The sequence below is a fragment of the Atractosteus spatula genome, chromosome 12 (assembly GCF_055471065.1).
Source record: "Atractosteus spatula isolate fAtrSpa1 chromosome 12, fAtrSpa1.hap1, whole genome shotgun sequence".
Lineage (NCBI taxonomy): Eukaryota > Metazoa > Chordata > Actinopteri > Semionotiformes > Lepisosteidae > Atractosteus > Atractosteus spatula.
Window position 1 is genome coordinate 30,073,565 of NC_142717.1, and position 16,988 is coordinate 30,090,552.

Sequence of the window (16,988 nt, forward strand, 5' to 3'; positions counted from 1 at the left end):
TAATAAAGCACTGGTATGTTTTTTTTTTGATGCACAGATATTTATCAAAAACTACAATATGAAAAGTACACTGGAATTATTCTATTTGAAACTTATTAAAGCAGATGTGACCAGGTGTGTTGACAAAGTCAAATCTTCTCATTTTTTTGCATTCTTCCAAGAAAACCGTGAGCCTAAATATTACATCCAGTGAAGAAGGTATTTGCTAGTACTTTATTATCTAGTAAAAGAAAGACAATGCATTGTTTATATGGTGATTATCAGGATTTTTTCCTGTATCGTAATTCAGGTTTCTTTGAAATTTTAATATATTTAACATTTACTCTTGTCTGTACAACTCATTAAGTATTGGGAATTTTGATTTAAATACAATAAAGGGGTTAAAATACACTAAGCTTAAAATGTGGAACTTACTGGTGAATTAAATTGCCTTGTGTTCACAAAGAAGAGATGGTTGTGATTTGCAGTAATCTTAAAAAATGGCACATCAGAGAATCAGACACTAAGGACTCGAATCTTGCTGTAATGTAACGACAGGAAAAATAGTACTATAATTGAAAAATGCTTCTGTAATGATTTTGTTTTTCAGTCCCAAGGATTACAAACCACTTTTCATATTCTAGGTCAAGTGCTTTCAATCCTGGTCTGTGGGACCACTGCAGCAGCTGGTATTTTTTCCGGTTGAGCTTATTACTTAATTGAATCCTTAAATTAACTGGAATTTTGCTGGTGGAAAAAGCATTTGTTTCTGTAGCAGGCGTCTAACAAGACATTCAGTACCCTGACAGTGATGTGAGCTCTACTCGCTATGGGCAAACCTTTCTAGAAAAAGGCTGCTGGGGATGATCTTCTATAATGTGATAAGGTGCCATAAACTGGGAATGTTGACTAAATCAAGTGGTATCGAAAAAGTGAGGGCATGGCAGAGTTGTCACAGTGTAGCACTGTACTGGTGAAGCTCTGATCCATGGCTGACCTGTGAAATCCTGACAAAAGAGCTTTTACCTTCCTGCATGGTAATGCCCTAGCATATCCCAGTACAGGACAAAGGACTCAGACATTCCTATTGCACCTGTGAGCCTAAGTTCTGCAATGATTGATAGAGGAACAGCTACGACAAGCAGCTTTGGACTTCTTCAGAATAAAGACATTACTTATTAGCATTTTCCTTCCATCTATTAGCTGATGTACAGATGTCATGTCTACAAATGGGTGTGTATTCCAGTATAAATAATGTTTTGTCTCTGGTTATTGACAGTAGTTGATAGTACACTAAAGCTATTGCAATTACTGCAATACGTTGGTACTTAAATATAATTTGGCATGAGATCACATTCTCCAGATTAGACAATTTTAACAAACAATTGATAATTAAATGTAGTTGTGACAGTAATCTGTATATATTTCTTTTCATTTTCATTCACATACTTATTAATATGTTAGTGACACATATTAGATAATTCAAGAAGATCAATTTTGAGACATAACATGCTATTTTTTAATTTAAAAGTTGTATTATCCTAACTGTGCACCAGGCATGCTACTGCATGTGTGACAGCAGTGTTTCAAAGGCCTTGTCTAATGTCCTGTTCCACAGATTTTCTTCCTTGCTCAAGCATCAGCCACTGTTGGAGCTTAAGCTCTACTAAAATACTTACTTAACCTATGGGTAGATTTGATCCTTGTACAGTCTCTGTACCAGTATTTGCTTTCTGAAAGATGTTTCCTTGAAATTTTAAATAACACACAATTTGATGCCTCTAAAATAGGAGCATAATTCTTCACTAAGCAAACTGTGGTGACGATAAGATAAGATCACTTTATTAGCCATATACAATTTCTTGCATTAAGAATTTGTCTTTTCAGATACCCCAGCTTGCTCTCCATGAGACACACAGGAAGGGAGAGAGAAGCTTGGGGTCAGAGCACAGGGTCAGCTATTTATACAGCACCCCTGGAGCAGGTGGGGTTAAGGGCCTTGCTCGGGGGCCCACCGGAGTAGGATTCCTCTGCCAGCCACGGGATTTGAACTGGCAACCTTCCAGCCACAGTGCCACCACTCTGCCCTAGTTCACCCTACTGAAAGTCACCTAAAAAGCTCATTCTTTCATGTCTCTGATAGTCCATTTTGTTTTAATTATTTTTCAGAATTGTCCTTCCAGTATTCAGGATTGTGCACACGTTTATTGTTCTTTGCTGATGTGAGGTTATTTTATTATTAATAGTGAGTGGCTAGTATTAATTGGAGTGAATAAGTGCTTCATTTTCATGGGTTATTTATTCACTGGAGAGAAAAACAAAAGATCTTTTATTACCGTTCAGTTAATTCTGTTTCCTGGACATTGCACTTTAACAGATATTGCTAGGCTTTTTATCAGATATATCACCTGGAGTTCAGAGTTGGAGATCAAAGTCTCAAATTCAGCAGGCCAGTGTCGCAGTGTAATTTTGAGGTGCAGTAGTTGAGACAGGTTGGTTTGCAGATTTGGAAATTTTTCAGAAATTGTAAAAGTGTGGTAAAGCAACAAAAGATATCAAAGCAGATAGGGATCCTGATATGCAATGTGTAGCATTTTATAGTTTATTTTATTATATCCATAGGTCCTTTAAAGAAAGAATGGATAACATTCTGTTAATAACACTTCTGTAGATAAAACAGATGAGCATCATCTGGTACAGAAGTCATTTGGAGATGAAGCACTTCTTACTTCCAAGGATCTGAAGGCATGCATTGCCTAATAAAGTAAGGCTGCTTTTTCTCTCATCTCTTCTGTTCTCCTTTCGTGTAATTTTATGTAAATATAAAACACATTTGAAAAACATATGGTTTATAGTAATGTGCTATTTTGTAATGGAAAAAAAGAATGTGTGGTGTTGCCAGTTTTTGTTTAACAAAATACTTTGTAGTTTTTTTAAGATCAGCATCTTATTAAAGTTCATAGCTGTAAGAAGGCAAGATCTTTTAAAACAAACACACGCTGTTCTTTAGTTTTATAAAAACACAGCAGGAGTTCCAATATATTGTAATGCTGTCTGACCTGGAAATAATTTATGGAGTTTAGGAGATTTTGCAGTAGAATGTACCAGTACACTTTAGTATTAGACTTTCCGTTTTGTGTTTCTCTCATCACATCATCATCATCTTGTCTTTTTTTCTTGATTAGATAAAAAATAATCTTCATTATTTCATGACACGTATAGTGTGAAGGAAATCACATTTATATTTTGCAACATCTTACTTTGTGACTTACTGATTCATTGATACTGAATGCTGATCATTTTGACATACTGCCCAAGGCTGTTTAGAATCTTTAATAAGCCCTTCAGTAGAAAATGTCTCTAGTTATAATGATATTTCCACATAATATTAATAATTTTTATCTGCAATAAAGATTTGTCTAGCATTGTACTGATTGTCAGTAGTAGTAGTAGAAGTCATTAGTAGGTAGGTAATTCCGCCCAAGCCACAAAGTGGCTCATCAGGCCAGAGATTATCCAAGTTCCTGGCATAAAGCACAACACTATACCCCTGACAGGCCTCTTGTCAATTACAGGGATTATCCACAGCAGAGCATCTAGTTCCCATATATAAAGCTGTTGGGCCTGGAGCAACTGGGGTACGTCGCTCAAGTTACAATAGTAGTGTCTGTAGCTGGGACTCAAACCCACAACCCATAGGTTAAGAACCTAGAGACCTGACCACTACACTACACCATCCCAATATGATGCGACCAGCGGCCGTAGCACCCTGCAACTCGCAACTGGCAACACACTGAAGCTAAGCAGGTGTGAATCTGGTCAGTACCTGAATGGGAGACCTCCTGGTAAAAACTAAGGTTGCTGCTGGAAGAGGTGTTAGTAGGGACAAGCAGGGGGCGCTCACCCTGCAGTCCATGTGGGTCCTAATGCCCCAGTATAGTGACGGGGACACTATACTGTAAAAAAGCACCATCCTTCGGATGAGATATAAAACCGAGGTCTTGACTCTCTGTGGTCATTAAAAATCCCAGGTTGTTTCATGAAAAGAGTATGGGTATTACCCCAGCATCCTGGCCAAATTTCCCATTGGCCTTTACCAATCATGACCTCCTAATAATCCCCATCTATGTAATTGGCTTCATTACTCTGCTCTCCTCCCCACTGATAGCTGATGTGTGGTGAGCGTTCTGGCGCACTATGGCTGCCGTCGCATCATCCAGGTGGGTGTTGCACATTGGTGGTGGTGGAGGGGAGTCCCCATTACCTGTAAAGAGTGTCCAGAAAAAAGCGCTGTATAAGTAAGCAATTCAATAACTAAGTAATTCACTGCACCCCTTATTGTTATTATTATTATTATTATTATTATAATCGTGACCCAATCGAAACACAACTGTTGACAGTTCTGTGACTGTCCCAGTACATGAATTGAGGGGAAAGGCATTCCTAATGTTAAAAAAAACAACAGATACATCATCCACTCTTGTGAGACCCTTTCCAGAAACCCTGACCTATCCTACAGCGCACAGAAGTGCTGAAGAGGAATGTCCTACAAAAGCCAATCAATGACATTTGTTTTAAGTTTAGTTTTTGATTCCAGTACTGGAAGGCATAAAAAATGAAAGATGTCTTTTGCCTCTTATTTCTGCAGGCTGTTCATGTATTTTATAGAAGGTCTAAAATTAGGGGAAAAAATGTCACAAAAGACATGCATGCATGAATTCCTCTTCGTTGGAAAGACTGAAAGTGTTTTGGTTGGTCCATGGATATGAAACGTTGACCACAGCCTTTCATAAAGTAGCTTAGAATGCGAAGTGGAATATTGACTGACACCAGGGATATTGTCCTATTGACCGAGCTGGGATTCTCAGATGCACACCTGTTAAATCTGCTACTGTAGCATTTTCAGGTGCTGTGGGTTCTTCAGCAAGAGGACTTTCTGCACTGAGACACTGTGCCCACAAGGGGGTGTCACAGACCATTTCTAAGAAGGTACAGGGAGCAAATACACCAGTGACAACAGACAATCTAAAATCACACTTTCACCCACAGAGGAACAGCACACAATTTTACACTAAAATATTTCGAACAGTCATGAAAAAAAAAGACGACAGTTTTCAGTCCTGCCAGTGGTGTCTAGTTATGGAAGAACTCGGAGGCTGGGAGCCGAACTGTCTGGGCTGCGACAAAGCAGAGCCTCGACCAACTGGGCACTAGCTAGATTCTTCCCCTAGGATTATCCCCCATGGCTTCAAGTTGTAGAAACCAGTATCGATCAATGCAGATACCCTTGTGCTGGCAGCAAAGTGCTTGGCAATCCCGTCCCGAAACAAATTCTAAATAACAAAGTCTTGCTGGTCTGCAAACATTTAACTCAAGTGGTGTTCAACTGAACACTTATTTTTTTAATCAACAATACAAGACCCCAGGGACTTCAGAGGCAATTATTTTTGGCGCTGTTTGACCATTTAACTCCTGCCTTAGGAGATGTCAAAATCGTGCTCCTGTGTATACCAAATTGACCACCATTTCATTTTGCTCATTGTCAGAATGGGCTCATGTCACTAACTCCCTTGTAGTAAACATCCACTTCTGACTTTTCATGTGCAGTATGACTGAAACAGTCATACCAATCCATTATGATAGTTAAAAAGGATGAGTAGTTTCAATCACATAACAGCAAGGCTACGGTAAAGAGAAGGAGAGGGGAACATGTTCTGGGAAGGATAAATTAGTTTTTCCCCGAAGCAAATTCCTTTTTTTTAAGTGCTGGGTTTGAAAGGCTTATTTTTGCCAGCTATTATGATTGTTTTAGTTTTTGTATTCTCATATGAATGGTAGATATTTGAGAAGCCAGAACCAGTTTTTCATCTGAAAGAAATGGCTTGAAGTGTAATATTGAAACAGGTTATTTTTGGCAGCTACTATGATTATTTTAGCATTTTTTGCCTCATATTAATGGTAATGATACAAAAACATGTACACCTGTTATTATTTCAACTAATGACACGATGAAAAATAACTCCTGAAGAAATAATAAAAGGTGGCGATTTACACTTAATTGATTGAAGTTTAAATACCTGACACAATGACACAGGGGGCGTTTTGAGTCCAAGGAGTCTTGATATATAACACTGTAATTATGAGTCCTAGAGACTATTTTCTCCTTCTTCTCATTCCAAGAGCCAGGCAACAATTTAAAAGCAATCAGCCTAATTTGTAATAATGTCAAGATCCCTGTTTTTAAAGGCTTTTATCACTCTTCAGAGCCATAAGTTATTTAACCAAAAGCAAAACAGAAAAAGTAAACATAATAATGTTTATAATTTTACCAGTATTTTCAGTAACACAAGGTAACTGTAGAAGGCTCTATGGAAGTATTATTCATGTGGGCGTTTTACATGTGTTAAAGCACCATGTGGTTTCCAATACAAAGAAATAAAGCAGCATAATTGGAGGAGCCCATCAGAGATGCCTACACAGCTGTAGGATAACTCCTGGTCCAAGGTTGTTATGCCACTCCTCTAGAAGTGTGACCACTCAGCATAGTCCCACAGTGGTTTGCAGACCTGAAAGAAATATTTAAACGTGTTGAATAAAACTGTTAATAGAAATTTGTCTCAATAATTATTTTTTTTCATGAACAGTACATCAGATATAAAGCACATCCATATCTCATTCCTGAAGCTCCAGCACTAGACTTCACAAGGTCTGGCAAACTGTAGATTTTATAGGTGATTGACCTGGAGTTCCTACACTGTTACTTCCCAGATTAGAGGTAAAATAACAAGTGAGTGTGTCTCAGTGTGTTGCTGAAAGGTGTGGTCCTAATTACTCTTTATTTCCTGTGGAAGCTCTAACCATTCACAGTTGTCTGAAGTACAGAAAGATGAAATCTTGGATGAAAACCATGACACCATTGACTGCCAATGAATGTAATCTGTGAGAGAATTCTTATTACTTGATTATTGATCTTATTATTAGACTCTTATTGTTAATTTGTTTGGTTGTTTGGACTTCAATTATTTGTTTAGGGGTAAATGGCCAATTTATTTTTCAATATAGATTTAGGCATCTTACCAGAAGAAAGTAGTAGTAGACTGAAATACCTTGTGAGTTAATCTAAACAGAATTAAATACATTTGTTCATATTCTAAACCGGGATCTTTCCAGTTAGTGTATAGGATTCTTGCACAATGATGACTAATCTGGGGGACACTGGGGTTCGGGGTGCTGCTGCCAGCACTACTCGAGCCTCGTTGCAGGGGGTGCTTCACAGCAGGTGTTTGACCGTTTTATTGGGGTCCTAAAGTAGATTTGTGGAGATACACACCACTGTGAGGGATGGGTGAGAGGGGTTTGTGTGGAGTGGGAAATAGATATTTTTGTTTTTGTACTACGTTTTTTTGTCTTAGGGGAATAATATCACTCACAAAAAGTATATTTTATATCCTAGTACAGTATATGTAAAAGCATACTTTATTCGGCAAATTAAATGTTGAAAAACAAAATGTTACATAGTATATATTACAAACAAAAAAATAACTTATACAATGCTTTGGTGTTCCTGACAGAAAGCTATCATTAGTTTACATAATCCTTTGCATTGCTTTGCTATGCAATGCCATGTTCTTTCTAAGCAAAAACACTGTGAAGAATGTGTTCCCTTCGTTCCCTTAGGCTTATATCCAATGAATAAAGGCAGTGTCCAGTATACAAACATACAACACAATGGAGGAACTAATCTTGTATTAGAATGGTAAACGGAAGTATCACATTGGGAAAATCTGTTTGCTGAACGTGTGCATTACTTTACTTAACAAGAAAAGAACTGAAGGCCCTTTTATCTTACACTGTGTGAAGCTGTTGCTGAAATGGGAGTTATACATCACCCTGACAAAATAACTTAGAAACTTTTGAACTCAAGCAATAGTTCAACTAGTCTGGCCCAGTGAGCAGCTGAGAAAAGCAGGGAATGAAGAGCAGATGGCAGTGTGATACAGATAGATATTTGCTGTCAAAATGCCTGAAACACCCAGAGGAAAGAAATGATAATGAGAAACCCTGACAGGGATGAAAGACTTGCCATCAATGAAATATGCAAATCCTGCAGGACCTGACAGCCTGGGACAGATTTTCAGTTCACCTGTCATAAGATAAGATCACTTTACTGGCAATATACAATTTCTTATATTAGGAATTTATCTTTTCACATACTCCAACTTGCTCTCCGTGTGAGACACCGACAGCAAGAGAAGCTTGGGATCATAGCACAGGGTCAGCCATTTATAGGGCACCCCTGGAGCAGCTGGGGTTAAGGGCCATGCTCAGGGGCCCAAGGGGGTAGGATTCCTCTGCCGGCTGCAGGATATGAACCAGCAACCTTCCCGCCACAGGTACAGATCATTAGCCACAGAGCCACCGCACTTTACCCTGACAGGTAGAGGGAATTTGATAGCTTAAATAAGCTGTCTGTCTTTGCCAACTGCTTATTCAGGCTTGCTGTGGTGTGATCTTGAGATATACAGTACTTTCTGAGCATTCTCTTTCAGTAGGGGGTGAGTAATAAGCCCTGGTTAGTTAAGTCAAAACATACAGTTCAAATATTTGTTTTGCAAATGTCAGAGAACTGATGCTCCTTGTAAATTGTAGTAAGGTGCTCATAAAGCTGCTGGACGCTGAATTCCTTATTATTTACATATCCAAACATTTACAAACCTTCTTCTTTGCAAAAAAAAAACTATTTCCATGTTTCCCCATTTACAAGGATGAAGTTTATTAGTTTCTTCATTGTCAGTAACCTAATTAATTATTCATAACAGTGGTCAACAGGATATTGAGTAAAAACAAGCAAAATTATTATTTTGATATATCCTACACATGCACAGTCTTGGAATTAACAATGAATGTGTTGTTTTCTGTACTACTGAAAAGCATTTATATTGTGAACATTAAATAATTGACCTGACTTTGAAATGTCTACATTAAAAACTCTTCATGTTCAGGCCTGTTCCAACAAAATGCAAATTCTGACTTTTTAAAAAACCTGTGTGAATATTTGCTTGTGGTTTGTCTGACATGCACCCTCACACATTGGGTTTTGAGGAAACAAATAACCCCAGTGATTTTGGCAACCACTGAACTTTTTGGCATTCACAACCTTAAATGTTATGAATTTACAATTGAAATAAAAAAAAACAACAATAAATCAATAACAGTTAAAGTGCCAAAAATTATATTAAAGCAGGTTGCAAAGTCTCATAATCTCGTTTTGTGATCTTTGAGGTGTATGTAAATTAAAACCATCAGGACTGACTTAACTGTTAAACATTAAGAGGATCCTAAATGATGTTGAAACCCCACTTCATTTCACTGTAACTAACAGTTATTATTTTTGGCGCTTTAGAAGTGAGTCCAGATTTCAGTATGTCCTCCAAAAAATTTGCCTGTTATTTGGCAGCAGATTATAGACTTCTGATTTCTAACACTTGCTAGGAGAACCAAAATAGAAGCCAACACTTGTTTGTCATGGAAAAGAGCATCTGTGAGTTATCTTACAAACCTCACAATGGAATTTACAGCCGTGTAATCTCGTAATATGACTATCAAATGCTGCGTGATCTGTTGTTTTAAGGTCATGTTTAATTGTTAGTAGGAACATTGCTACATGTATGCTCCAATCCAGAATAACAAGAGCACAATCTTCATCCACATGCTCAAAAATGGAACAAAACCAAACCTTTTTCAGTTCATGCTATATTTTTAGATGATTCTGCAAAATAAGTTTAGGAAAATTTCCACAAATTGATAAACTTGCAATTTGTTGGTGTATAAATATAGTCTATTGAACCACAGTCTATCATCTAATATGGTTCTCGACCACACAGACATCATAAATCCAGTATGTGAAGTGGTTGTGAAGTGTGTTATAGATTGAATGTCACAAGGTGTGTACGCATAATTTAATTCAATTAATAATCTCTTATGATATCAGACGAATAATTTCTGTTCTAGTGGTCTGCACAGATCAACTGCAATGTAATAGATAGGAAATACTGCAAAGCCACAAAGCTTCCAAAGATTTCCTAAGTGCTCATAAAGACAATGTCCATTGTTCCCCTACAGTAAAACTGCCTGTCCAGCATTATTCCACTATGCAATGTTGTCCTAGAGCCAAATGAATATTATTCATCACATCACCACATCAACACTTTTCTCACTGGTTTTGATTCAAGGCATCTTGCAATAGCATCAATAGGACAATGAAATGCATTATAAAACACAGGGTTAACAAGTCAAAATGTCTGGCAGCTTTCACCTACAAAAAAACAGAAAGACTGAGGGCGAGTGTTGTCGACAACATCACGGAGCTCTTTTAGAAGAGGTCAGAAAGTGGAGCAGCGTCAGTCAGTTAGCTGCAGAGGAAGATATGGAGGTTAATTCCACACTGGAAATACTCCACTTTTCAGCTGTGAGGCCCTTCTTAGGAATGTAAAAAAAAACAGAGAGAAGAGGGGTGCTGAAAACAAAAGAAAGAAAAGAGAATATCTGGGGGTTCAGGTGGTGGAAAGAGCAAAATGTAAATCTGACATCAATTCCAGGGGGAGGTGTGAGAGGCAGCTGTTTGTGAAGTGAAAGGATTTAAAAGGAAACAGGTGCATCACTGAGAGCTGGGAGGAGGTGTGAAACCAATCCAACAACGATTTTGACCTCCAGTCTCTTTCTTGCAGAAGAGTCTTTGCATCCCTGTTGAAGGACACAGAGAGGTCAGTGTAGTCATGCTTTGAAAATGTAGGTAAATGCGGGCTATCAGCCCAAAGAGCTCTTTGATCTTTACAGCTCTGGAATTGTGTTCCCTGAAACAGCGGGCCAGCCTTCTTCCTGTTCCACCAACCTAAATGGCACGGCACGTTTATAAGAGATGCAATAGTTGAAATTCCTGGACAAGCACGGTACCCTCTGAGTGGGAAGATCTGTGGTGTTAGATAAGTATTCTCAGGATACGCCGCAGATTCTGTTGCAGTGAGACATTCCTGGAATGGGTGGAGGTTGTGGATATGTAAGAGATCTCTGGGTAAGAAGGTTGTGCAGGTTAGGTGGTCAGCAGTATGAGATGGATGGTCTGTAGGTCTGTAAAAATGATTCCAGCTGAAGGGTCAATCTATAAAATGACCTTGTATTGACAGGGTGTTGGGGTGAAAAGGCAGGACAATGGAAGTATAGCTGTGGCTGGGGTTGGGGTTGATAAAGGGAGAGCTGTATTTGACTCAGGTGAGGGCCCTGTCAGTTATGTGGAAAGGATATAACCTGTCAGTGAAAAAGCAGTTGTGAGGAGTACTTTATCATCTGAAATGTTCAGCTTTTTAAATTCTCCACGTGGTTCTTTTTTATGAGTGTGGTCTGTCATGATAGTTTGTAATTCCAGCAGAAATATTTTTTAAAACCTTTTTGCCAGGAAGTGTAGGTGGTACCACAGCACATATTTTCTAACATGATTATATATCATTGTAGTAAAGAAAACTAGTCTTCTTACACTCATTATCTCTTATTTAAGATTTGGTACATTTTGTTAATCTCAATGAGTTAAACTGCATATTAAACAATAATGATAACAAAGAAATAAAGCACACATTGTGCAAAAAACTATTAACAACCAGATAATGATGACCAAATGACCATTTGTCTCTGTGTCAATAAATTAGGTTTTGTGTGAATATTCACCAGACAAAGTAGTAGGAACCCTCACCAAATAACCTGTTGAGCCTCTGTGAGCAATGAAAACAGTCGAAACAGGACGCGAGATGCATTCCAGGTTTTTAAATATTTGCAAAACAAATATAATCTTTCTATTTAGATGATCCATTCATCTATCAGAATTGATTTCAGTCATGGCTGGGTTGTGGGTATGTTGTGTTGAGATTAAAATCCACATTCCAACCAGTTTCAAACACGAGGGAGATATGGGGATTTTCCTGAGCAGGATAGGGATAGGGATAGGGCCACTGAAAAGATCCATTAATTTGACTTTCTAATATTTTGGCCAGTGTGTGCATATGCGTGCCTTCTGCTCAATGTGGTGCTTTACTGAGCTCCTTCTTTTCTTTCACACATGGACTCCAGCAATCTCAAAATCCACATAACAGGAACTCAGGAATGCTGAGCTTTTATGGGAAACAGAGTTTAGTCACAAGTGAAAACCAGAAAAATTACCAAGGGAACATTGTGCTCTTTAAAATGCTCCTTCGATTTTTTTTTTATCCTTGCAGATGATTGCAAAACAATGGTGGTAAAAAATGTTTGTCACTCTAGGAAGTTTACCGAGATATACGTCTGTGAATACATTTCACTCCACTGCTTGATTCTATAGCAGCAATTATTTATTTAGAATATGTAGCTTTTTAATAAGAAGAATAATAAACAGCTTTTACAGAGCACTTCTACCCAAAGGATCCCAAAGAGTTTTACACGTATCAGAACAAGAGAGAATGGGAGGCAGGCCAGTTTGTACAAGCTCAGAAGATAATTTAGCCAAAAGACAATGGTTAGCACCACTATTTTTATGGACAGTACAATTGGATTTAATTACCTCAGTTTAATGTATTGCAAGATGGCATCTGTGCATGAAATGAGGCCAAGGATTGGAAACCGTGGATAAGTGGGAAGAATGTCACCTTCTGGACCACTAACACCTAAGCCCTCCCATCCCAGTACTGAACCAGACCCAGCCTTGCTTATCTTTCAAGAGCTGACTGTCTTGAAGGACAGAGAACAAAGAAAAGACAAATCAGCATGATTGATTCATGACTGGTGGATCATCTACCGTACTAAAGGTACCTGTCTAGAATTGAATGAGCACTATTGAACTGGTTGTGTTCAGGGCATTTCCATAAAAACACTATCTCTGTACCTTACAGGGTGCCTAAGTAGCATACAGTGGTACAGGATATCGTTACCCATTAAATTCCAATAAAATCCCAGAGCAATCTCTGATTCTAATGCCCCAGTTTCCCTGTTCATCCTGGGATGAGCTCTCCTCTCCCCACCACATCCAGGATTCGATCCTGGTTGTTTAAAGGCTGTGAGAGCAGGGGGTGAGCCCTGTTACATTTACATGTTTATGTTGATGAAGTTATTTTCATTTCAAAATATACTTTGGAACACCAATGGCAACAAATATGACATCCTGCAAGCATGAAGTGTCTTAATCAAACCTTGTCAAACCCTCACTCATTTTATTTTCCCTTTATTCACTTCACAGAGTCTTGAGCAGTTTACAAAACCACAACATGACCATTTTGTTCAGGACAAATAACATTAATATCAACTAAAAACAATCAGAAACCATCATTAGAAATTATTACTCACAACATGGGCCTACTTCATGCCCATATGGTAATCATCAAGTACTCAGAAATCCAGAGTGCAGTTCCATGACTCCTGTTGCTAGCGGTCATACTTGTGACAAAACAGGATCTTAGTGGGTGTTTGCATGGATCCTGAAGAATGAGAAGGCAGAATGTTTGATCAGAAATAGAATAACCCTTATCTGCAATGCTGACTTTAGATCTTAGTCCTGCCAAGTGTCAGTGAATAGATGAAGACCAGACTTCTTTGAGGATTGCTGAATGGTGTGTAACAGGTTACTTACCCCTCTCATAACTTTCAAGCAAGCCAAAGGTGAGGGATCACCCCTCAGCTCCACATTGTACACTCAGAGTCTCAGTACATACGCTTGTGGAGCAGTAACAGTACAATAAGCATTTGGAGCAGTGTGGGTGCCATTGTTGCTCCTACAGGAGTCCATGTCCACTAGAGCCCAGACTCCCCATCTCCTCATCTCAGTGAGCCTATAGTACTGTATTTCCAGAGAGTGCAAAATTGTGTGGAGGCTGCTGATAATGACAGATGCTTGAGCATTCAGTCCTGAGCTTAAACTGTGATGCATGCTGTTTAACCAGTAGTAAAATGCTTCTGACCGACTGGCACATAGCAGCCAATTCCTGCATCTCCCCAGACTCTCCACACTCCTAAAGCCTACCCCTATTTATACCCCCCTCCCGCATGACTCTGGGGGAAAAGAGACTCTGATCTCCTCTTCAGCCCTATCAGCCCACTGGCTGTCCCTTCATTTACAATATCACAAGAACATAAGAGAGGATACAAACTAAATGGTCCATCTAGTCTGATTAGTAGTTAGAAGTTAATTGATCCAAGGTTCTTATCCAGCTGTTTCTGAAAGAAACCAGGGTATCGGCTTCAAAAACATGGCTGGATAGCTTGTTCCACTCTCCCACAACCTTTGTGTAAAGAAGTTTCTCCTGGACGTGGTTTTAAATGCACTTTCTCACCCTCTGGTCTGTGTATCACCTTGTCCATGTCTTTGAGGATTTTGAGTACTTGGATGAGCTTCTCATAGTCGGCTTTCTGTTCAAGACTAGAAAGGTTCAATTCCTTCAGCCCGTCAGTCTAGAACATTCTGTCTATTCTCCCACGGTGCTGTGTGACCAGTTCTGAGATTTTATAGTTCTGCCACACACCCTGCCAGAATTGTGGGTGCTTTTCTCCAACAAGCCCCAGACTATGACACAAGGTGTTCAAAATTTCCTTGAATCAGTAAGACACTAGTGGAGGGAATAAGTGAGGGAGTGGAATATCTAAATCTTAGAAAGCAAATAATGTTTAATAAATTAATATATTTTTATTTGAACAGATGGTTTGATTAACTGATAATAATAATTTACACATCTTTCAAAATCTTTAGCAAGAGATTACTTGTAAAACTAACTGGACTGGTTGTCAAGGACCAGAGTAAGAGACCCCTGCCTTAGCCTGTCTCCACTTATTGAACGCCTGTGACTAGTTAATGGTTTTTTGTAACTGGTTTGCTTTGGGTGGCCGTTTTTCTATGTGTGATACGTGGTAAAATATGAGTTATTCATATGGGCAATGAAACAACAACACAAAACAGATTTTCTGGAATGTTTGTTAATGACAAACTTAATGTTTGTCGTCGGTTATTCTCAAGAGTTGTTAATTAAAAGGATGAAAGTATTTAAATGCGCTATTGCTGTCCTAATTTACGGAAGACTTCAAACATCACTTCTGCGTCGTGAATAAAAAAAAAACTGCAGAATATTTGTAGTTGCAACATACAGTACACGCAGAGAGAGCAAATCGGGAGAAAACAACACAGGGACATACAGTATTTGCTACAGACCAGTCCGTTTCTGTTTTCTATACTGATGAAATGTCTCCTTGCTAACACCAAATTTAAATATGTTGCTCAGCATAAAATGAACTATAGGAGTCACCAGGTGGCGTTCTCAATACTGTCAGTCAGCCTTCCAGCTTTGCTGTGTAGTGTTCAACTGCGCTTTTAGTTTATCAGAATTAGCTTTGCAGCTAGTCGCGACGCGAGTGTCGGGGTTATTTCGGAAATCTCTTTCCTTCTGACTTGATGTGTGAACCTTTTTCCTTTTAGCGGAGTCGCACCTGTGCTGGTTGTTTGTCCGAAAACAACCCGGCTCTGATGGTTTAAAAAGATTTCTGGGATTTGTTCGTTGGGATCTGCATTTCTAACACCAGACCAAATGACCATCCTCTTGGTGAAGGGTTGCTCAAGGAACTTGTAGCTGACCAAAAGCCAAAGAATGGGGAAACCCCAGTCAAAACACGGTGAGATACATTAGCGTCATAGTATGCTGTGTATGTTTTAGATTCTTTAAAAGTTAAACGATTAATTTTCACATTTTAAATGTGTAATTCCTTTCTTTTTTCTTTCCATGCTTCGCTGGGCAAGTAGCGTGTAAACAGAGAGAGAATCCCGAAGGTGAGCGGTTTATCGCCACTTACTGTGTGATATATTTACGTTAATAGATGCGTTACTCAGTTACAGTATATTGTGTTTTCCCTGCTTATGCGTTGTATACATCCTTCTATCCTTATATTAGGACACAGTTTTGTGGTAAACGCACGGAGGGGTTTGGAAGAAGGCGAGAGGTACGGCGCTCTAGAGCACAAAATCAAAGACGCACAGGTAGGTAACAAAAGCGCAAAGTTTTCGTTTGAAAAATAGTTTTAGATTTTTATGCCGTATTTGAGCTGAAATGTGGTAAAAGCTGTGGCACAAAGCGTGCATGAACATAGTACACTTGTTTTAATATCCGTTATTTTAAGCATGCTTATTAATGGAAACAGTTCCTAGTTTTCATGTATTGATGACAAAAATAATTAAAATGATCAAAAACCAACGATCAGTTTCAAGTTCAAGTTTTTGTTGATACTTGAATTGTTCACCTTAATTCTTTACAAATGAGTTCGGTGCAAATCCAAATGGGTGTACAAAACGAGAGACCACCTTCTTTCTAGGTTTTGTGTTGATTTGCATGCAGGTCTTCTGGTGTGTGGGAGACTAACGTCTCCTCCTTTTTAATTACACTCCAATAAAGCATCTCAAGCATTAATTGAAAAACTTAAAGATTTCCCAGAAACATTTTTGTTTTAAGTGAATAAGTAGATGCAGATTGCTGAAAATGAATGTCTAAAATTATCTCCTAATTACTGCCTATTATGTGTAAAGAGGTCCTATTAAGAAACCACACTTTCAAAAAAAAAAGAGTTTGCCTAGGGTGCAGTTTCGTTCTATAATTATAAAAACATCGCTGTGTGGTTGTGAGACTGGACTTGGCTACACTGTTCTAGACTGTCATAGATGGGTCTTTGAGGAGAAGATGAAATAATCATGTTTTTCTTGAATTACAAATCCTTCACACAATTTCCATTTATCCTCACAATTCCATTAATGCATGAATTGTGTTTTAAAATGAGACTACCTATCTCCAGTTTCTATGGAGTTCCATATCACCCCCCAAAGTTTACACCACAGAATATGAGAGACCTTAGGTCCACAGATCTGTTGGTACAATAATAGATCTTGAAGCCTTCTTCAAATTAAATGAACAGGAGCTGGCTGTGCATTTCAAGTGGGCTTTGAGAAGAGGACTTTCATTCAA

General features: G+C 38.6%; 1 protein-coding gene across 1 annotated transcript in view; it reads left to right on the top strand.

Moving 5' to 3' along the window:
• The first annotated feature begins 15,314 nt into the window (after nt 1–15,314).
• Nucleotides 15,315–16,988, top strand: part of nkd2b (NKD inhibitor of WNT signaling pathway 2b) — a 47,302-nt gene continuing 45,628 nt past the window's right edge. Inside the window, exons 1-3 of the mRNA XM_088929591.1 lie at nt 15,315–15,651; nt 15,779–15,805; nt 15,927–16,012. Coding sequence (XP_088785717.1) covers nt 15,627–15,651; nt 15,779–15,805; nt 15,927–16,012 — 138 coding nt within the window. The 5' untranslated portion in view covers nt 15,315–15,626. The remainder of the gene's footprint in view (nt 15,652–15,778; nt 15,806–15,926; nt 16,013–16,988) is intronic.